Source organism: Acomys russatus, chromosome 10, assembly GCF_903995435.1.
Source record: "Acomys russatus chromosome 10, mAcoRus1.1, whole genome shotgun sequence".
NCBI lineage: Eukaryota > Metazoa > Chordata > Mammalia > Rodentia > Muridae > Acomys > Acomys russatus.
Genome location: NC_067146.1, coordinates 73690059 through 73712615, shown reverse-complemented (window position 1 = coordinate 73712615; position 22557 = coordinate 73690059). Strand labels below are relative to the sequence as shown.

The window sequence follows — 22557 nt, the reverse complement described above, 5'->3', positions numbered from 1 at the left end:
AGCCCAGCGTGACGACACACTTCCATAATCCCAGCACCTGGGAAGCAGAGTCAGGGGAATCTCTGGAGTCCGAGGCTAGCCTGGTCAATAAAGCAAGTCCAAAGCAGGAAGGACTATATAACCAGACCTTGTGCCAAATATTTAGAAAACACAGGAAAGAACATCCATTCTGGGGTGCAACTTGCTCCCTGAAAAGTGAAAACACACACACACACACACACACACACACACACACACCATTTGTCCCTTTATCATTTTGCACATGTTTTGGAGCCAAGTGCAAATACCTATAATTACCTGGAATAGTTTATCTTTTGCATATTATTCACCAGATGTTCATACCTGTTTTGGTTCTTTTTAAAGATTTATTTATTATTATGTATACAGTGTTCTGTCTGCATGTACACCTGCATGCCAGAAGGGGACATCAACTTACATTATAGATGGTTGTGAGCCACCCTGCGGTTGCTGGGAATTGAACTCAGGACCTTTGGAAGAGCAGGTGCCACTCTTAACCACTGAGCCATCTCTCCAGCCCTGTTTTTGTTCTTTTAAAAAATGTTACCTTTAAGGTAAAGTTAACGCTCAATGAAATGTACATTCTAGTTCTGAAATAAAACATCGCAGTTTATCAGAGGAATATCAAATGGCTGAGAAACACTTAAAGAAATGCTCAATGTCATTAGTCATCAGAGGAAATGCAAATCAAAATGACACCGAGATTACGTCTTTTACCCATCAGATTGGCTAAAATCAAAAATTCAAGTGACATCACATGCTGGTGAGGATGTGGAGAAAGAGGAACACTCCTTCATTGCTGGTGGGAATGAAAACTTGTACAACCACTTTGGAAATCTATTTGGTGCTTCCTCAAGACACAGCTATTCCACTCCTTGGAATATACATAGGAAATGCTCCACCACACAACAGGGACATATATTCAACCATGACCATGTTCATAACAGCCTTATTCATAATAGCCAGAACATGGAAACAGCCTAAGTGTCTCTTAGTAGAAGAATGGATAAACTGTGGTACATTTATACTATAGAATACGACTCAGCTATTAAAAACAAGGAATTCTCGAAATTTGTGGACAAATGGATTGAACTAGAAATGATCATAATGAGTGAGTTAACCCAGAAGCAGAAAGACTCACATGGTATATACTCACTTATATCTGGACACTAGCCCAAGGGACATTCTCATGAAAGTCTTCACTTACCAGGAAAGTGGGTGAGAGGGGAGGACATCCTATTGGGACTTTAGGTGAGAGAAGTATGGAAGAATGGGGAAATAGAAGGATCCAGAGGGTCCTAGAAACCTACAAGAAGAACATTATGATGGGTGGATCTGGGCCCAGGGGTCCTTCTCAAACTATGGCACCAGCCAAGGACAATACAGGCAGTAAACTTCAAACCCCTACCCAGATCTAGCCAATGGACAGGACATTCTCCACCGTTAAGTGGAGAGTGGAGACTGACTTTCACACGAACTCTGGTGCCCCATTTTTGACCACGTCCCCTTGATGGGGAGGCCTGGTGGCACTCAGAGGAAGGATAGCCAGCTACCAAGAAGAGACTTGATACCCTATGAGCATATACAGGGGAGGAAGTCCCCCTCAGTCACAGTCATAGGGGAGGGGAGTAGGGGGAAAGCGGGAGGGAGGGAGAAATGGGAGGATACAAGGGATGGGCTAACAATTGAGATGTAATATGAATAAATTAATAAAATATTTTTTAATCACAGTTTATTTCCAAAACTGATAATGTGTTTATTCTAATAGTACAAAGCCAGTCCTGCTGAATCAAAGTCAGTGGGTCAGCAGGGCTGGCTCCTTCTGGAGGCTCCATTAAGATCATCTACCTCTGTGCTGGCTCCCCGGTTTGTGTCCCCTTTGTCACAGCACAGTGACACCTTGCTTCTATAGTACCTTCTGACCTCCTGCTTTCTTTTTGTAAGGGGCAATCCAGGCTGTCCCCCGCCACCCATCTCAAGAGCTTCAGTGTAAGCACAGCTGTGGAGCACCCGTCCCATAAGGGCTACAGTCATAGGTTGTGTAAACGCAAGTGTGGTCACCCCGGGAGTCACTGTTCAGCCCTCCACCTGCATCAGGTTTTTTACAGATGTTTCCACTGGGCAACCGAAACTCCCCTCAGGATTCAGAATGCTTCATCACCTGTGGAAAGTCCTCTCGGGCCCCTTCCCTGTCAGTTACTTCACCACTCCCCCCACCAGAGCCTGAAAATGAAGTAACAGCACTGCAACCTTTGACTCTGGCTTCTCCTGCTTGGCAAAGCACCCCTGGGACTTGTCCTTGCTGTGTCTGTCGGTATCAGGTTGTTTGTTTTTTATTGCTGAGTACTACTCCAGCTGAGCAGACCTCGGTTGGCTCACCCTGCTACCCTCCCCTTGATCTTTGCTGCTGACATTGCTTGTCCCTTGGCCTGTAACAACCTCCTTGGCCCTGACCTGTGTTCCTAACACAAAGTCACACCCATAGGCCTCACAAGACCCAGTGTGAAAGCTGAGTCCTTGGAAAACACATTGTAATCCACTGCCACACCTCAGCTGGGGGGCCAGGGACGGCCCCCTCCTCCCTGCCTGGGCAGGTGGCACTGCCTCCTCCTCCCTGTCCTGAACATACTTCGGTCTTTATCCTTGACTATTTTATGATCCTTACTTGTTTATAGATTTGGCCTTTGTTACTGGAGCCCACACCACCCAGGACAGGAGCCAGGGGTCTTTTTTTTTTTTTTTTTTTTTTTTTTGAGACAAGGTTTCTCTGTGTAGCCTTGGCTGTCCTGACTCACTTTGTAGACCAGGCTGGCCTTGAACTCACAGCAATCCACCTGCCTCTGCCTCCCGAGTGTTAGGATTAAAGGCTTGCACCACTATGCCCAGCTGGGGTCTTCTGTCATATATTCTGTCTTTATACCCTGCGGCTGCCTAGGCTGGTCAGCTGGAACTAATTTTAGCGTTCTCACCATCAACAAAATGATTCTTGTGAGCCATGACTAAAATGGCCCCAGGAAGCACTTGGCACAAAGTGTCTGAAGCAGGGAGTAGAGCTTGTTTATGGAGGACACAGATGAGGGGCGGTGATAAAGCTGGCCGGAACTCAAGCAGGACAGGAGCACAGAGGTGGGAACTGAAGCAGAGGAAGCTGTGGAGGAAGTCTGCTCGCTGTCTCGCTCTCCACGGCACATTCAGTGTAACTGTTCATACAACCCATGACCACCTGCCCAGGTGTGGCTCCACCCATATCAATCACTGATTTTAAAATGCCCCACGAACTTGCCTAAAGGCCAGTCAATTGGTGCCACCCCCCAGCCCCCCAGCCCACTCCCTCCCACCTCACCCCATCCCCCACTTCCCAGATGATTCTAGCTTGTGTCAAGTTCCCTCTAAGATGGCCACACTAACTAACTAAATATTTACACTGTTATAATCCACAAGGGGAAGTGGGTCCACGAACCCATCTTGCAGTCACTCCTTGTCCAGGGATACAGTGACTAACTAGCTCAGACTCCTTTAGTAACTGGCAGAAGCCCCATCCTGGTTATCTGAGCTATGGAGTAGGGGCTGTTGTGGGGAGGACCAGAGAGTCTCTATAGCAGCCTCTGCATAGGAGCTGCATTCTGGACAGGGTTGTAGAGATCAGTGTCACCATCAAGGACTTAAAAACACATAGGCAATGACTCATGCCACATCTCCATACAGTTCTGTATTGACGCATACAAAAGATGGACCTATGAATTACGGAGCCTGGCAGAGGTAAGCTTAACTAAGTGGTGACTCGAACTGCAGCTGCTGTACCAGAGTAATCTTACTGCCTGAGCCCATAAACACATCCCTGGGTACTTGCTTTTGCAGCTATGGATCTGACAAGCATCTTTCCCACCATCCCCACCCACATGCCCACCAGGAGCAGTTTAACTTCAGTTGACAAAAGCAGATATAGCTTCACCCTTCAACCCTGAGGATACAGCAGCTCTCTAGGCTGGAGTCACGGTGCAGTCCGTAGGGACTTGATCTTCTGCTTGCGTAAGACATTACTGATTCATTCTATTGATGGTGTGATGTGATGCTGACTGGGCCTGGTAAGCATGGAGTAGCATCCATCCTGGGCTCAGTAGTAAAACACTTGTGTGTGTATATGAGAGAGAGAGAGAGAGAGAGAGAGAGAGAGAGAGAGAGAGAGAGAGAGAGAGAGAGAAATCCAAGAGAAACCAATCTTCTGCCTCTGTGACATTTCTCAGGGGCCAGGCAAGGCCAGGACAATAGCAAGGACAAGATAGCCTTCCAAGTTGATCCATCTCTCCTCTCCTGTGTCCAAGAAAGAGTTAACTGATATCATCGGCAGACAGGCATGTGAGTGAAATCTAATCACTAGTTCCCTGGATTTAACCATCGAGGAGGTCTGGGCCCCCGTGTTGTTAGCCAGATGTATAGGACAAGTGTGGTGATTTGCCTCACACTGATTTCCCATCCATCTCCAGAAAAAACCTTGAAACCACTGTCATGGTGGTGCCCTGTCCTGCATAAAAGGTGTCATGAAAGGCCTGTGCAGCCTTCTATCACCCTGTCCGAGGCAACCAACCTTTCCCCATGTGCCTGCCAATCACATTCTTTCCCTCAATCTCCAGCACCGCCCCCCCCCCTGCCACCCCCAACACATACACACCCCAATTGGTCTCGAACTCGTCTATTTTGGTTCTAATTTCCGGTGAGTCTAAGCAGTACCTTAAGAGCTGGCTCCCCTACCCCAGTACTGCGCCTGCCTCCCCTCCGACTCTTGATCAACTAAAGCCAAGGCAGGGCTGTCTATGCATGTGGCAGGCTCAGCAGGAAATGGGAACCTGGTACCCCAGTGAAGAAGACGGTGAGGAGCCCTGAGTCAAGTGCAGGCCTTCTGGTTCACTAGGACTTGCTCATCAGTCCTGTGATGCTACCTGAGGCACTTTCTCAGGGCTCCTGTGGCACACAAAGTGGAGGAACTTCACGGCTACACCAATAATGACAGAAATCGAAACTGCTATGCAGACAGAGTGAGTTCAAAGGCAAATGTCCCCACAGAGGCCTTTCCCGTGAAGTGGGAAGGCCATGAGGGGAAAGGAGAAGAGGAAGAGATGTGAGGAAGATTTGTAGAAGAGAAGTGAGGACAGTTTGAGGAGAAACCCCTGAGAGATTCATCACCCCCAAATCAGAGGAAAACGCAGACCCTTCGGTGGGGGTTGCTAGGGTTTCCCAGGCTCTGCTAATCTTGCACTGCTCATGAGAGCGGCATGCTTTAAGAGTTGTCCTTATGTCTTGAGAGAATTTTTTCTCTCATATATATATATAAGATCTAAGTCAGTGCCTTGTTTATTTGTAGACCTGAGGTGTCTCCTTACCCATGGTGCACTTTGTCCCTGGGCCAAGAGTAGGGTTAGGAAGAGATAAGGGTCATTCTATGCACAGTTGATGATGGAGAAATGGGACATATTTCCACTTTACAAGACTGTGAATCTCAAGAATCTCTTATCCCATAAGGATCCCCCATTTACATCCTTCCTCGGTCGGAGATTTCTTCCCCCTTAATTCTTATTTTAAAACTAACTACCAATGTTTTGCCTGCGTGTATGGATGTGCACCATGTATGTGCCTGGTGTCTGAAGAGGCAAAAAAAAAAAAAGAAAGAAAAAAAAATAGGATGTCAGATCCCCTGGGCAGAGAGTTATGAACCACCACGTGAATGGCAGAACTAAGCCTTGGTTCTCTGGATGGACAACAGTTGCTTTTAAACGCTGAGTCATCTCTTCAGCCCTGTGTTTTCCTTACCCTTGAGGAGAAGGAAGAGCCAACTCTCTAATCTCCTTTGGCTGCCATCAGTTGATGTACAACACTGGCCTTAACCTGCTCTTAGAGGTAGAAATCCGCTTCTGCCTGATAAAGGAGGACAAACTGAGGTTGCTGGGAGACCATCCATGAGCATCAACTTGACTTGAACCCATCAGAGTTCTTATTTGGGGCCCAGGATCTAATCTTTTCTTTGAAGACAAGGTCCTTGCAGTGACTGGGTTTAGACAACCCATTAGAAAGCCCGGGGTGGGTAACAGAAAGTCCGCTTGGGATGAAAATGACATTTGATGGCCAGAACTGCTGTTCCACTTTGTAGACAGACCTACTCAAGTGGTTAAATCTGAATTGGGGGGTGGGGGAAGGCTTGAGTGCTCATTAAAGTGACACAGTGGCACTAAGCTAAGGCAGGTTGAAGGATTCATTCTCAGAAACATTAGGGGGAGAACCGGGGCGTGTTCCAGCTGCAGATTACAAGGCCATAGCTATGGCTAGGGTCTGCCTTTCAGAAGGCTTTCCTTCTGAACATACACCCACTGGGGTCTTTCCTCTGATAACAGCTCTATTCAGAGCCCCTTTTAGAGTTAGTTTACTTCCCTTGCCTCAGATCGTCATCTGTTAGGCCACTCAGACCTGACCAGCTTCCCTTCTGCTAGTCGAACCCACCAGGGTTCTCAGTGTCTGTACGGAGTCCTTTGGCTTCTTTAATGCTGGTTTCCAGAAGAGGCCATTGGGAGGGTCGGGGGCAGGGTTTGGCTCACTGATCATGTGACTTCTGTTGGATTTGTTGAGAACACTCCTGTCTCTTCTGCAGAGTAGCCAACCCCTGCAGTTTCTCATGATCCCCTGGCCAGAAGTTGGGTGACTCAATGTGAATGACAGAATCCTTTAAAGACGGTTCTTGAAACCCTTTGGCTCTGGCTGACTGTGCATGTGCCAACTTGGCTCTGGCTCCTCTTCTCAGCCACTCCCTACTAACCTAACAAGGCCAATTGCACAAAGTTTCAGGTGAGAGTAATGGCTTTTACTTTTCAGCTTTTGTAACTTTCTGATGTGGGGAACATTTTGAAATATAAAGTGAGACCAGAAGACAGTAGCCCCCTTTATTGAATCTCCTTTTTAAAAATAAAAATAAAAATAGCATGTGTTTTTACCTGCATATGTGTCTATGTACCGCGTGTGCAGAAGCCAAAAGAGGATGTGGGGTTCTCTGGAACTGGAGTTACATACAGTTGTTAATCCCCACATGGGTGTTTGAAATTGAACCCAGGGCTTCCGAAAGAGCACTCAGTGTTATCAACCACTCTCCCACCCCTCTAGCCCCTGAGTCACTTTTTTCACTACTTATTCATATACTTAGCTCTGTGCCATCATCCTCTTTATTTGGGAATCATAGTAATCATTAGAAGATATTTTGTACTTTCCGGAAAAAAAAAATGTTTAAATAGCGTTAAGTCTCAATTTGGGGGCTGTCATCACATGAAGCAGAGCAAGAGGCAGATCCTTGCTCCGATGAACCTGGCACTCAGCGAGTCTCTCCCGAGGCTTTTACATTTGAAGTCAATCGTACATCAGCCAACTGAGCCCAGCACTCCAATTCCACTTCACACACGGTGTCGCCTCCCTGGACTCCCAAATGGCTTCCGTCTGTCTCTAAGTCCACCGGTTCTGTCCCTTTAAGAAAGACAGGCAGCTGAGGAGATGAAGGGCAAATGCTTGCAGTCTTTGCCCTTATGTTATCTGCAATTGTCACCAATCATTAACCGCAGGAGGGAAGGGCCGTTCCTCAGAAGATGAGGTCATCAACAACAATATGAGAGGACTGGCAGCTGGACACAGAACATGGTCCCAGGAGAAGGGATAGCATAGCCACAAAGCCTGCATCCTCAGATGTTACACCCCATTTCCCCTTAATATTAAGTCAAGGCCAGTGGGCTCAGCTGGGCATGGAGTAAATCAACCCTGGAATCTGACGCAAGAGAATTGCCACAAACTCATAGCCAGCATGGACCACACACACAATCTAAAAGGATGGTGTCACCTTAGCTTCTCTGCCCAAAGATTTCACTTGCCTCTCTTCCCTGGACACTGTCTCTTCCATGAGGCAGCTGTCTTTGGGTTGCCCATGCTCCTGTAAGTAACCCTTCATGTCCCTGTATGGAATATCAATAGCATCACTGATTCACCAAGGTAGAATAAGGTGGAATTTGGTGTGTCATTGGTGCCCTATCTGAGGTGAGTAGACATTTGCTTGTGTCACCCCAGAAAAGCCACACAACACAGTTGCTGACTGAACTGAGATTGACAGAACTGGAAACGAGTCTAGGAAGAGTTGTCACATGGCCCCGGTTGTGGGTAGTAAGGCACGAAATGAAGGCTGACAGGTCTGAGAGTAAGTATCTGCAGGGACAATCCCCAGTATGGCTGCTTTTCTCCTGTGGTAATAGGATAGTGTGTCTCCTTGTTGTAATGGCAGATGCATGCTCCTGGTGATGAGCAGCAGCCCATGCAGCAAGAGAAAGCTGTCCAAGAGTGGACCATGCTTAGGAGGGTCTCCTCGGGAGGCTGTCTTCCTCTATGTGATGTGAAATGGCACATCTCTTTGAAGGATGAGGTCTGGGATGCAAGTAAAGGACATCCTCAAATTGGCTGGCAAACTATTATCATTCCTGGAAGCAGCACATGTGGGATGGGACCACAATCGGACTGTGACAGCTGCTGCGTGGTCTTTGATGTGTGTTGTAAGACATGCAACTGAGGCATGCCTGTCTTTCCAGAAAAGGCTTGCTGCGTAAGGAAGGGATTACAAAGAGAAAGAGCCATGTGGGTGTTCTCCACATCAGCCTCTGGCTTGGCAGGAAAAGCGGGAAGAGGAAAAGAGGAAATGGAGGTGTGGGCTTGCCATTTCTTGCAGCTGGCAGGGTGCAAGGGAAAGAGAGTAAAGATACCAGTGCCAAGGACAGTCTCCCTTCCTAAGAATCATGGCCAGGAAAATGCCTGAGGTTACCACTCCATACAGGCTACTGCCACTACTGCTGACTATGCTCCACAACGGGATAAGGTCTTATTGCTGAAGACATCGCATGCTTTTGCTAAAGGCGTAGGGAAATCAGCCTGGGCCTGAGCTGCATGCTCTTTCCCCCCACGTCTGTCTTTTATTGTCCCAGGAGGCACTGTGCAAGTTACTGGGAAGAAAATTATTACAACAGTTCTGCTCAGCTATGGGCCCTGCATGCTATAACACCATCTTTCCAGACAATATATTCCCACTGGTGCAATAGTGCCACAACTATTGCAGGTACAAACAACTGCTTTGTTGCTGGATTTAAGGACCACTATGCAGGAAGTAACCACATTTGATACTGCAATCCAGGACAAAGACATGCAATTCAGAATGTCAAAGGCCCCAGTGGGGAGACCTCTGCTACAGTTTTATTAAATAGATATGATGGGCCTGGTAAATTGCTTTCTAAAGACTTGTGTTTATGCCCAGAGAGTGTCAGCTGCCATCATTGGTCATTAAGAGAAAGTTCTTTTTTTTTTCCCCCAGTGGGTGATGGTTACCGCAGATATTACTAACTGGTCAAGCTACTGAGAATGACTCTTGTCATGGTATAAAGTCCAACGCTCAACCATAAATGGAAGAAAATAATCAGGCCTTTATATCACACACCACACCCCGCCCCCAAAACTTCATGTCAAGAAGGAGGGGTGGGAAGAATATAGGAGTTAGAGGAAGCGGTTGTGAGTTGCACAGCTCTTTCCTCCTAACTGAAGCATCATCCCCTACTGGAAGGAAGACGGAGGCTCAGAAGACCTTGGAAACTAACAAAACCTGCAAGATCCAGGAAGTCCAGAAAGTTATAAGACCCCTCCCCAGGCTTAAGACACAGGAAGCAACTCCTGGAGAGTAAGACACTCTCTCTAGTGGAGCCTTCTATACATCAGGCAAGAGAGACTCGAGGATGCATCTTTCATAAGTTGTCTTTGAGTTACTTGTGTTCCTTTAAGTAACTGCATTAAATCCATTGGTCCGCCAGTCCGGACTTAGGTGGAGTGTGCTTTTGGTCTGTCACTGGTGTCCTGTCTGAGGATGAGTAGAAATTTTTTCTCATCTTCCCAAGGAAAAAAATTGTACAGCAAGCAGGGAGCCACTCTAGTGAGTTTAGTGTTGTTTTTTCCGTATGTTGGGTCTTTAAAATATGCCCAGTGGCTCTTTGTGCATTTCTTCTCATTTTTTCAATTGATTGGCAGCATTGTTCTCTGCCGTTCAACCTGCTTCTTCTCATGGTCTTAAGCTTATCTACGTGGGTTTCTGCATGGACACTTTGTGTCCACAACTGCATGGTGACTACTGTCCTTGTGATGAGTCCCCAACAACCTCCAGCTCCCCAGCTCACAACAGCTGAGGTTCCTGCCCCACTTCTGGGCCTGTCAGGACCACATGCACCAAGAAACAGAATTGGTGATCTACAGGGCATTCATTCATCAACCTCTCTGTCCACACCCTGCTAACTGCTCTCCAGAACATCTGTACCGACCCTACCCCCTCCCACAAGCTGCCCCAGAAGGTCCTCTTCCCTACACATCTATGGCAACACTTGGCATCCTCAAGCTGTCCAATTTTTGCTATTAATGGATGTTTGCTTAGATCTCATTGTTGAATGCTTTGGATTTTTTCCAAATAGCTAATACATTTACTCTTGAGCCCTTTGGTTTCCTCTCTTTTAAGTTACCTTCAAGATTTTTTTTAACCCAGGACTCCACAGAGATTGCTGTTTCTGCCTGATTTGTAAGCATTTATTATGTATTCTAGATAGTCCACTCATGATTTTAAAAAACCTGTTCTTTTGGAGAAATCATATACACAATTCACTCTTAAAGAATGCACACTAGCAGATCTTGATATATGGCTAATACATGCAACCATCAGCAATTTTAGGATGCTGTTCTTACCTCAAAAAAGAAGAGGCCATGAATATCATATCTTACCCCATCTTCCTAGCCCATCTCCAACCCTCTGCAGATCATGACCATTCTGGAGATGATAGCTTCTCTGGACACCTCTGATAAACAGAACCATCTATTCTATGACCATTTGTAAATGGCTTCTTTCACTTAATACAGTGGTTTCAATGTCCAGCAATGGTGTAGCACATACCAATACCTCATTCCTCTCTGTGGATGAGCAACTGTTTATCAGTGATTAAACATCTAAGTTTCCTCTGCTTTCTGGCAACTGTGACCAATACTGTTGTAGACACTTGTGCACACATCTATGTGAATGTATGTTTTTTGCCATGAGCATTTATCTAGCAGTGCACTTTCTAGATTACATGGAAAATGTATGTTTATTCATGTTTTGCAAAGTGACTGCCTCATTTTATTACCACAAACTATGCATATGGGTTCAGATTTCTCCTTATCCTGCCAACATTTGTAAATATATCACATTTTCCATTCTACATATTTCATTACTATTGTTGATATTTTAATCTGATTTGGAAGACAGTAAAATTTAAATACTATGAAATAAAAGGTGACATTTAAATATGTGGATGCAATATGTAATGATCAGTAAGCTTGGTGTGTCTGTTACCTCAGATATTTGTCATTTGTGTTGAGAAATTCCATTGTTGGGAGTAAAAGACACTATGTTAAGTGAAATAATCAGGCACAGAAATGTAAATTCTTTGTGTTCTCATTTATATATGGAAGTCAAAAAGTTACTCACTGATCCTATAAATAATAGAGTATAGCACTGGCCATGATGGACCATGCCTTTAATCCCAGCCCTTGGGAGGCAGAAGTAGACAGATCTTTCTGAGTGTGAGGCCAGTCAACCTATGTAGCAATTCCAGGCCAGGTAGGGCTGTATGGTGAGACCCTGTCTTTACAACATTAGAAAACAGATTCATGATGAACATAGCTTAGGAGGCAATGGGATGTGGAGAGGGGAGGACTAGTGTGTTACAGATGCACTTAGATAAGAGAAATAACAGTCAATGTTCTATAGCACAAGGGGAAGACATGAGCTCTTTCCAAGCAGCAGAGAGGTGTGTGAAGTCTTTACGTTGATGTGCACATCGCTGGTGGCTGAAGTGGATGAGGTGTTTTCTTCAGATGAACGTGTACTCAGATACTTCCACTTTTTTTTGTTTTGTTTTGTTTTGTTTTGAGACAGGGTCTATCTGTGTAGCCTTGGCTGTCCTGGACTCACTTTGTAGACCAGGCTGGCCTCAAACTCACAGTGATCCACCAGCCTCTGCCTCCCAAGTGCTGGGATTAAAGGCGTGCGCCACCACGCCCAGCTTAATACTTCCACTTTCAAAAACAAAAATTCATTTCTGTTTTTGATTATGTGTATTGTGTAAAAGGAGGGCGGAAGCACATGAGTGAAGATTCCTGAGGAGGCCAGAGGCTGCTGACTGCCCAGAGCCAGAATCACAGGCAGCATAAATGTTGGGGATCAAACTCAGGTCCTCTGCAAGAGCAATCCTTTCTCCTAGCCACCCAGCTGTCTCTCCAGTCCCATTTGCCCATTTCAAATAGAATTATTTGCCCTTCTTTTATTACTGCTGCTGCTCTACTTATCTGCTATATTTCATTCCCGTGTGTGTGTGTGTGTGTGTGTGTGCGCGCGCGCACGCGTGCGCAGGCGTGCTCGCGGGTATGAACACACACCTTGGGGTGATTGCTAAGGCTTCCATATCAAATCAAAGGTTAAGAAGATTTCATCTGTTTTCTTCTGAGAGTTTTATGCTTTTAAATGTATGTGTAAGTGTCTATTTCAAGTTCACATTGGTGTGAGGTGTGAGCTGTGAGGTGTGAGGTATGGGTCCAACCCCATCCTTCTCTCTGTGCCTTCTCCCTTCACTCATAACCTGTGCCAGTCAGTATCTTCTCATGCTGCTAATTGTTTTCCTTTATAGAAGTAAAAGAGGTTAGACTTTGCACTGCTGGGTTGTTTTGGAAACTGTCCTCTGGTCCAAACCCCCTTAGCTTTCTATGCACGTGGTGAGCCTACAAAGAATTCCCAACTCTAATGACAGAAACTTTCGTTTTCACTGTAGCCATCATCGTTGTGATAGTTAAAGCTAATCCCACTTAAAGCCCTAGAACGCTGAGTTGGTTGTTGTCTCCTTTCTTTGTCTAGTGGCCAATAGATCCTGAAATGATTCTCAAGGCAAGCAGTGGAGAGTGGCAAAGCCCACAGTCCCACTTAAACACCATAGTCCCCGAGCCACACCCTCTGGTTTTTTTTTTCTGAATAATGTCAGGATGCCAGAATACAGAAAAGTATCTCTTCTGCAGGCTCAACTCGACAGTTTCTCTCTTTCAATGGCTTCCTCTCTGACTTCAAGTTCTATATACACACCCGATGCCCTCTTTCTGCTGTGAGTGACTGTCTCTATGAACCCCGCTCGGCCAGGGCCAGCTTCCTGTTAAGAACTGACCAGAAGCCTCTCTTTACAGCAAGCGGAAACCACCAGAGAAAGCCACAGCTGGACACAACGCAGAGATCAGTAGATTCTGGGGTCCCAGTCGCAATGGGTACATCAGCATCCCAGCTCCTATATCCATGGCTTGGGAGACATCACAGAAGAAGAGGCAGAAAGATCCTAAGAGCCAGAAAACCAGGAAGCCTGCTGTGAGACAGTCTCCTAGAGATGGGTACATCAACAAGGCCGGCATAAGAGCAATGTTAACAGACTTACTAATGTGGAAGGGGAAATTCTTCACAGAGTCCCACCCGAAGACAAAGAACTATAGATAACAAATAATTACTAGGAGAGGGGAAGTTAGCCTCTCCCAGGCGTGAGCCCCCCTTATTCATTATCCAGTACAAAATGGTCAGCCCTGAATCCATTTACACATAAACAATAAAATTGGACTTAGCAGGTGTGTTTATTTATTTGTGCATAAATATTATACATATATATTTATGCATGTATGTAACAATAATAATCAAAGAAAAAGAGATTATCAGTTTGAGGGTTGGGAGAAGTGAGAGGGGTTGGAGGGAGGACACCTGGAAGGTGCCAAAGAAAGGAAGGGAAAGAGGAAAAGTAAGTGTGTGTGTGTGTGTGTGTGTGTGTGCGCGCGCGCGCGCACGCACGCATATATATATCCATAAGTAACAAAGCTGGAAAAAAAGAACTGTCTAATAAATTTCTCCTTAGCTTGCACTCTAGTATCTGAACATGATCCTGTGTTAACAAATTATGACATTACACAGCTTGTAACAGAGAAAGCCAAGGACAGTTCTTGGGAAAGGTGGTGCTGTTACAAGGGAAATCACAGAGAAACAGCCCAAGGCCACTTGTACTTCAACCAGCAGCACCCCAGCACATCTCCAGGGAGGAAGCCCATGAGCTACAGGTCCAGCCTGGTTGACCCATACTTCACTCTGTCCCTCCCTGTGGGGCGGGGTCCGGTATCTTCAAGAAGACTTCTGGGGTCAGTGGCCAGGAACAAAGTCTGGGAGCTGGGGAGCGACCGACCGGAGCAGAGCACACAGGTGGGTTCTGATGGGACAGCAAACAGGTCAGTAAGGAAGGGGTAAGAGCAAGTTGACAAGGCACAGTGTGAATGGCAGGGGACAGAAAGACGGACACGACGACACGGGGAAGGTTCAGGAAGTTTCAAGAGCCCAGAATGGGCTGTAGAAGGCCATTGCAGGCAACTACGGGGGTGAGAGAAGTCGGCCCTGTAAGAGGGTGGCTAACAGGGAGGGGGCTGGCCCTCCTCCCATGAAGCCTGAATGGTTGATGACTGCCAAGTTGTCCCCTGCCTCTATGGCTCTGCTGCAGGTCCCTCCCCGACACTGCCCATGTGACTTCAGGAGAGAGGGTTCTAAACGTCTTTCTGCACCACCTTCCTACTGGCTAAAGAGAAACACATTTGGAGATAAGAGACTGTAAAGAGGGGGTGGGCAGCCATAAAGGGCAGGGAAGCACTGGGAACACACAAGGCACGCATTGAGATTCCAGCCCCTCCTTCTAGAAAGACAATATAAGATCAGCGGTTGGTAGAGGGTGAACTGGGGGTGGGGGTGGGGGGGAGCAGGGAGGACTATGGGGAACCTGGAGGATTTGTGAGGAAGGACAACAGGCTATTACCTGTCACTAAAGTCAGATATTACCTGACACTATGGTGCCAGGTGCCTGTCATTACACGTCGGAATCCCCTGGACGTACCGTCTGCTCTGGGTATTAACGGGGTGTCCCCATGGCTCAGCTGTTACACACAGAACACTCTGGTGCGGGCAGATGCTGATAGCAGAAGAGGCTGGGGGAGGTGACTGGGATCAGAGGACGGGGTGCAGTCTACACTTCCTGGTGAAGGTGGCTATGAAGCTGAATGCACGCTCAGGACTGCACAGTCCAGTCAGAGGGCCAGTGGAATGTCTATGTAGGACTCCAGGTTCTGCCAGAACCTTCCAGTGTCAGCTATGAGTATAAGGCAGCTCTTCCAGTGTGGAGCGTCATTAGGAGGGGCCTCCCACTGAGGCCCAGCAGTAACTAGGTCAGGTTAGAGTCTGGGGAATTCAGAGCTCATATGACAATGACAGAAGCCAACATGTGTGCAAGAGCACAGGTCTCCTGGGAATTCTGCATGTAACAGGGCCTGACCTCACCTCCAGGCACAAGGGAATTCAGCGAGATGAGCACGTAAGGCTCATAGCCTCCCCAGAGGCCGTGCCCTGCATGCATACACAGTATTTTTTTTTTCTGGTGACTTGGGTGCAAGGTTAGGGGATAAAGATCCTGACTATGCCCTCCAGACAAAGGAGAGAGGAAGGGTTTCTCTCTGATTTGCTGCCTGGGATGATCTGACTAGGGAGGTCTTAGAGCCTTCCATGGTCAAGGAACCCCTATGACACACTGCAGTGAAGGCCTGGAGAAAGTGGGCAAGGCTGTCCCTGTGCCCCGATGAAGTCTGTGGTGTTCGCCACCTCCCGTGTGCTGTGGCCCATACTGCATCATCAAGGGGTCAGTTACAGGAAAAGATTAGCTAACACCACAGGTGTACCTGGAAGGCCAGCTTTGTCCTAAACACTTTTTAAAAAAAGATTTATTTATTTATTTAATATATATGAGTGTTCTGTTCTCATACATACCAGAAGAGGGCATCAGACTCCATTACAGATGGTTGTGAACCACCGTGTGGGTGCTAGGAATTGAACTCAGGACCTCTGGAAGAACAGACAGTGCTCTTAACTGCTGAGCCATCTCTCCAGTCCCCCAAAACTCTTTACTTAACATCTGATTTGCTTTTGGGGCAAGCCTAGAGAGGAGCATGATACTGATGTCACTTCTGTTTCACAGTTGAGACCTTGGAAAAACAGAGCAATATGGTCAAGGTCGTACAAGTCCTTCTTTATCAGGATTCAAACCCCAAGGTAAACGTGAGGGCCTTTGAACACTTTGGACATCTACACTAAATTTCAAAGGGTGGCCCCTAAAGAGTACTTTATTATTGGGGAGATGACTCAGATGATAGAACTTGCTCTGCAAGTGCAAGAATCTAAGTTTGATGCCCGTAACCCACATGAAGTTTCCAGAGCGGTGGCATGTGCTTGTGGTCACACTGCCAGGGAGGCAGAGAGAAGAGATCCCCGGATCTCACTTGGTGGCAAACCTAGTGAAATCAGCACTTCCCAGGTATAGATCAGAGAATTTGCTTTACCAAAAAAGAGTGGGAAATGAAGGGAAAAGACACTGGCATTTTACTTCTCCTTTACACATGTATGAATATACAGCACACACTCACACACACACACATACACACGCACACCCTTACACGGATATACAAACACAAATACACATATGAACAATTTCATAAAAGGTGGTTGTTTTGCACTGAGTACAACCCGCTGTTGCACCAGGATACAGGCCTTTATATCATCTGAACTTGAGTTCTGGAGCTACTGTGACTCACGTCCCTCACCGAGGGACCTGTTCCTATTTTGAAATAAACTGCCAGAAAGGACCAGACATAGGAATGTGTGTACACAAGACAGTCAGCATGAGCAAAGAGGTGAAAGGAAGAGAAGTCGGTGGCTGTGTGCACAGAGGACTAGACGGCCCTAGGAACCCAGAGTGGAAGGAACCCAGGAGAAAGCTAATAGGGAGGAACGTGCTAGGCTGAGGGACAAGGTTGGGCGAGGCACTCAGAAAGCTGAGGGTTATACTCAAGGCTTCTCCCTCCCTCCACTGTGTTCCAGAGTCATGAGGCTGTCACAAATGAGGGTGGCCTTTGGCTGGGCAGCTGTCACACTGCTTCTGCAGATGGCAGGCCCAGCATTTGCCATGAGGACTCCTTATGAGACATCTAGGGTGTTTGAGGACCTGAGCGCCCAGGAGATAAAGGCGGTGCACAGCTTCCTGATGAACAGGAAGGAGCTGGGGCTGCAGCTGGCCAAGAAATTGACTTTGGCCAAGAACTCCGTGTTTCTCATTGAGATGCTGCTTCCCAAGAAAAAGCACGTGCTGAAATTTCTAGATGACGGAAGCAAAAGCCCCATCCGGGAAGCCAGAGCCATCATCTTCTTCGGCGCCCAAGAACACCCCAATGTCACTGAGTATGCAGTGGGGCCACTACCGCTGCCCTCTTACATTCGAACCCTCTCACCCAGGCCAGGGCACCATCTGTCCTGGTCGTCCAGACCCATCTCCACGGCGGAGTATGACCTCTTGTACCGCACGCTGAAGACAGCCACCAAGCCCCTGCACCAGTTTTTCCTTGATACCACCGGCTTCTCGTTCCTGGGCTGTGATACCCGGTGCTTGACTTTTACTGATGTGGCCCCTCGTGGTGTAGAGTCTGGTCAGCGAAGAAGCTGGCTTATCATGCAGCGCGACGTGGAAGGCTACTTCCTACACCCAACAGGGCTGGAGATCCTAGTGGATCATGGGAACATGGATGCCCAGGACTGGCGAGTGGAGCAGCTTTGGTACAACGGCAAGTTCTACAACAGCCCGGAGGAACTGGCACGGAAATATGCAAACGGAGAAGTGGACGCAGTGGTCCTCGAGGACCCGCTGCCTGAAGGGGCAGAGCAGCCTCCACTCTTCTCTTCCTACAAACCCCGGGGGGAATTCTCCACCCCCATCACTACTTCCGGCCCCCACGTTGTCCAGCCCAGTGGACCCCGGTACAAGCTGGAGGGCAACACTGTGCTCTACGGAGGCTGGCGCTTCTCTTACCGACTGAGATCCTCTTCTGGGCTGCAGATCTTTAATGTGCTCTTTGGAGGTGAGCGCGTTGCCTACGAGGTCAGCGTGCAGGAGGCTGTGGCACTCTACGGAGGACACACACCTGCGGGCATGCAGACTAAGTATATTGATGTTGGCTGGGGCCTGGGTAGCGTCACTCACGAGCTGGCTCCTGGCATCGACTGCCCAGAGACTGCTACTTTCCTGGATGCCTTCCACTATTACGACAGTGATGGCCCTGTCCGTTATCCACATGCTCTCTGCCTCTTTGAGATGCCCACAGGGGTGCCGCTTAGGCGTCACTTTAACTCAAACTTTAAAGGTGGCTTCAACTTCTATGGGGGTTTGAAGGGGTATGTGCTGGTGCTACGGACAACGTCAACCGTCTACAATTATGATTACATCTGGGATTTCATCTTCTACTCTAACGGTGTGATGGAGAGCAAGATGTATGCCACTGGTTATGTCCATGCGACCTTCTACACCCCTGAGGGGCTGCGCCGTGGCACTCGCCTACAAACCCATCTGCTTGGCAACATCCACACCCACCTAGTGCACTACCGTGTTGACCTGGATGTGGCAGGTATGACTCGGCACCAGACTGTCTCAGTGACCCGGCTGCTTCTCAGTAATAGATTCACTCCACCGGGGGTGGGATGAGACTGAGTGACATCCGGGTTATTCTTTCTGTCTGCTTCCTAGCGATATGAAGCAATGTGTGTCCCTGACGCAGGGTACAGTGCCCTAGGCTTACCCTGTATGTGTGTGGGGGTGGGTGGGTGGGTGGGGTGTCTGTCCTTGCCTTGGGCTCAGTGGATTGGTGCACATGGAGTGAGCAAGGAGTAAGTATCCAGGTGGGTAACAGGATTCTGACACTTCATACTTTGAAACGAGGCTCAGTGCCCTCTAGGATTGTTCAGTGTGTTTCATGGATAAATGATGTCACCTCAGAAGAGTGGCAGGGATGTGATTGCTGACGTCAGGTTTCATAGCAGAGCAATACCACTGAGATACCAGATAAATGGCTTCCACCTATTTGGTCCCACTTGACTTCAGACCCATAGTACACTGACGTTCCTTAGGGCTGTACAAACATGGCTGCCACTGCACCAAGGTTCAGACTACAGAAAATGTTCCAGAACACAGCTCTCCAGAGACCTGCCAGGTATCATGTGTATGCACGACATGCCATGACAAACCTATGAACTGGTATCTGATTCCATTTTCTTTGTCACTGTCATGACCATGGTGCCCCAGCACTGGGTCAATGCCTGCTCTCAGAACTGCGTATTCTTTCCTGTTGGCTCTGGGTGTGGTCTAGGGTAGACATCTTACAAACGGCAAGGTTTCCCTTCCAATATTTGACTCTCTCCATCCATCTCCTCCCATGCCCGCAGGCACCAAGAACAGCTTCATGACACTGAAGACAAAGCTGGAAAACATCACGAATCCCTGGAGCCCAGCTCACTCCCTCATCCAGCCCACCCTCGAGCAGACCCAGTACTCCTGGGAGCACCAGGCTGCATTCCGCTTTGGACAGACTCTTCCCAAGTACCTGCTCTTTAGCAGCCCCCAAAAGAACCGTTGGGGCCACAGGCGCAGCTACCGCCTGCAGATCCACTCTATGGCTGAGCAGGTGCTGCCACCAGGCTGGCAGGAGGAGCGGGCTGTCACTTGGGCCAGGTGAGGAAAGCCAGGGAAGGGCAGGGGCTCCCTTCAGTGACTGTGTGTGCCTGTTTGTGCTTCTGTCTTCCAGGCTCCGAGACTGTGTGTGTGCTGGGGGGTATGCATTCCTCTGCACTGGGGAAGGGAGGGGTGGCGCTCACAGGGCCCCTGGCCCCTGAGTGCTGATCGGCATTCTTGAAGACTCCCGGGAGAAAGTCATCATTCTGTGAAAGCAAGTGTTTCACTATCTTTGACCCTGAAGATGCTCTCAGGAAGGGACTTGAAGGCAGCCCCGGTGCTCAGGGACACCCAACTGCTCCTCTCTGCAGGTACCCCCTGGCTGTGACGAAGTATCGGGAATCTGAGCGTTACAGCAGCAGCCTCTACAACCAGAACGACCCCTGGGATCCGCCTGTGGTCTTCGAGGAGTTCCTTCGGAACAACGAGAACATTGACGAGGAGGTACTGACCCCCATCCCCGCCCTTGGCCCCCTCAAGCCTTATGTCAAGCGTAGAAGCATGGCTTTTCTAGTGTATGGTAAGTTCAGGGCCATCACAGACCCACCCATCCCTCTAACGGGACTGAGGGCATCTCAGGAACTTTGTAGACACACCTTTGAGGACCCAAGCCGAAGTGCTCTTGGGTGGCTGGTACTCAGCATTGCCTTATCTGAAGCCTTCTCTCTCCCATAGGATCTGGTGGCCTGGGTGACAGTGGGCTTCCTGCACATCCCCCACTCAGAGGATGTTCCCAACACAGCCACCCCTGGGAACTCTGTGGGCTTCCTGATCCGGCCTTTCAACTTCTTCTCAGAGGACCCATCCCTGGCATCTAGAGACACTGTGGTAGTGTGGCCCCAGGACAAAGGCCGCAACCAAGTCCAGCGCTGGATCCCCGAAGACAGGCACTGTTTGACATCTCCTCCTTTCAGCTACAATGGAACCTACAAGCTTGTGTGATGGGTTTGACCCCAGCCTCTGCAAAACAGCCCCAGAGCCCCAAAAGGACAGGCAGCAAACCTTTCTGTTTCTACCCTGTATGTTGCTTTTTAGCAGCAGGGGAGGGCTGGCCATGGGCTCTGTCAGGTTTTAGTACTCACCTGCCAAAGACTTCTACGAGCAAAGGAGGGATGCTAGATCCTCCTCAGCTGGGTTATGAGGAAGTTTGGTTTTTGTTGTTGTTGTTTTGTTTTGTTTTGTTTAACATTTGAGGCTTTTGTCTTCCTATCATGAAGCTTCAGGGAAATTGTTGCACCTCAGTGACATAAGGAAACTGTTGTATGAAAATCTAATAAAATGACCCCTTCACCCTTTAGACATTGGTCTAGTGTCTGGGATTTACCCCTGATCTTTCTCTACACACACACACACACACACACACACACACACACACACACACACACACTTTGATTTGCTGCAGTTTTGTCTGTAAAACATAAAAGCCTAGGAGCACACAAGGCCAATGGCTAATAAAACAGATTCCAACCTTCTCTTTGTTATGAAGAAAGAGGCTGTAATTGGCTTAGAAGAGCATTTTCAGAGAGCTCAGAAGATAACTGGGTGAAAAAAAAAAAACAGGGGACAAGTAGCTCCTGTGAACAATGTCCCCGGCGTGTGTGTGTGTGTGTGTGTGTGTGTGTGTGTGTGTGTGTGTGTGTGTGTGTGTGTGTGTACAGCTGTCACACATAGACAGCACAAAGGCAGATGCTGACAGTGGGGGAGGCTTGTGAAGCCCCAGGGGATTCAGGGCTGCACTCTATACCTTCTGCTCAATTTTGCTATGAATCTAGATTGTTCTAAAAAGGAAATCTATGGTTCCATCGGCATCCCACCAAGGAGTCTGAGGTAGTTAATGGTACTGGGGGAAGGGGAAGCCATAGTCATTCGTGTGTAATCACTGATGAGTTACTCTTGCTCAGGTATGTAACTCCCAACCCCCCCAAAAACCCCCCAACCCCGTGCTCGGGAAAGCAACCCCAGAAAGTGCAGCAGGCTGCAGAAAGGAGTGACAGATGGATGGTGATGATATGGAAGTAAGAGGGGCTTATGGGAAGGAGTTTGCCATGAGGGTAAGAGGATAAGGAAGGAGATGCTGCCAAAGTGTGTTATATATAATTCATGTATAAAATTGTGTTTAAAAATTAACTTTTATAGGTAACATATTTACATCGTTTCCACCAGGCCACCTCCCTGTTACCAATCCTCCCACGTGCCCTCCACCACACTCGCTCCCAAATTTACGGCCTCTTCTTTAATTGTTATTGTTATACACACACACATAGACACACGCACACACATGCACACACAAACACACACACCCCTGCTGAGGCCATTTTGAATGTTCTTTGTATGTACATGTGTTTAGGGCTGACCACTTGAAAATGGACGGCCTTTCAGGGAGGTTTTTCCTGAAGAAAGCTGACTCCCCCCTTTTCTGCAGCCATTATTCCCCTGACAGACTCTTACAAATGCCCCCTCGGCAACACTCACAGGCCACGAGGCTAGTCCTCATGCAGGTCTTATTTGGGTCTTATGGTTGAGATGTCAAGGGTGCAGGTTCTCCATCATGTCTAGAAGACTACTTCACAGCAGACGTTACCATCGTTTTCCTCCCTTCTGTGGTGTTCCCTGACTGAATGTCAGGAGCAGGAATCGCACTGCAGATATGTCAGCTGGAGCTGGGCAGCTCACAGTCGCTTACACTCTGCAGACCAGTTGTGTATCTCTGTGATAGTCCCCTTTGCTTAAAAAAAAAAAAGAAAAGAAAAAGAAAAGCTTACTTAATGAGAGATGAGAGCTGGCTACACTTCTCTGTGCAAATAAGGATAAG

The 22557-nt window shown here is 47.9% G+C and overlaps 1 protein-coding gene across 2 annotated transcripts; it reads left to right on the top strand.

The window, feature by feature from the left end:
• The first annotated feature begins 17075 nt into the window (after nt 1–17075).
• On the top strand, nt 17076–20687 carry LOC127194831 (amiloride-sensitive amine oxidase [copper-containing]). Of its 2 annotated transcripts, none has more exons than XM_051152407.1 (4): nt 17076–18645; nt 19460–19745; nt 20057–20189; nt 20421–20687. In XM_051152407.1, exons 1-4 carry the CDS (start codon nt 17076–17078, stop codon nt 20685–20687), a joined length of 2256 nt encoding a protein of 751 aa, XP_051008364.1. The 2 variants fall into 2 exon arrangements, with proteins under 2 accessions (XP_051008364.1, XP_051008365.1); XM_051152408.1 differs by having other exon boundaries at nt 17099–18645; nt 20000–20189.
• Nucleotides 20688–22557: the final 1870 nt, after the last annotated feature.

What these genes read in the sequence shown, in the direction of transcription:
- LOC127194831 (XM_051152407.1), top strand. Translation starts at nt 17,076, where the DNA reads ATGAGGCTGTCACAAATGAGGGTGGCCTTTGGCTGGGCAGCTGTCACA. An exon ending in TGTTGACCTGGATGTGGCAG is followed by an intron (nt 18,646 to 19,459) that starts GTATGACTCGGC and finishes CCATGCCCGCAG; the next exon opens with GCACCAAGAACAGCTTCATG. An exon ending in CGGGCTGTCACTTGGGCCAG is followed by an intron (nt 19,746 to 20,056) that starts GTGAGGAAAGCC and finishes TCCTCTCTGCAG; the next exon opens with GTACCCCCTGGCTGTGACGA.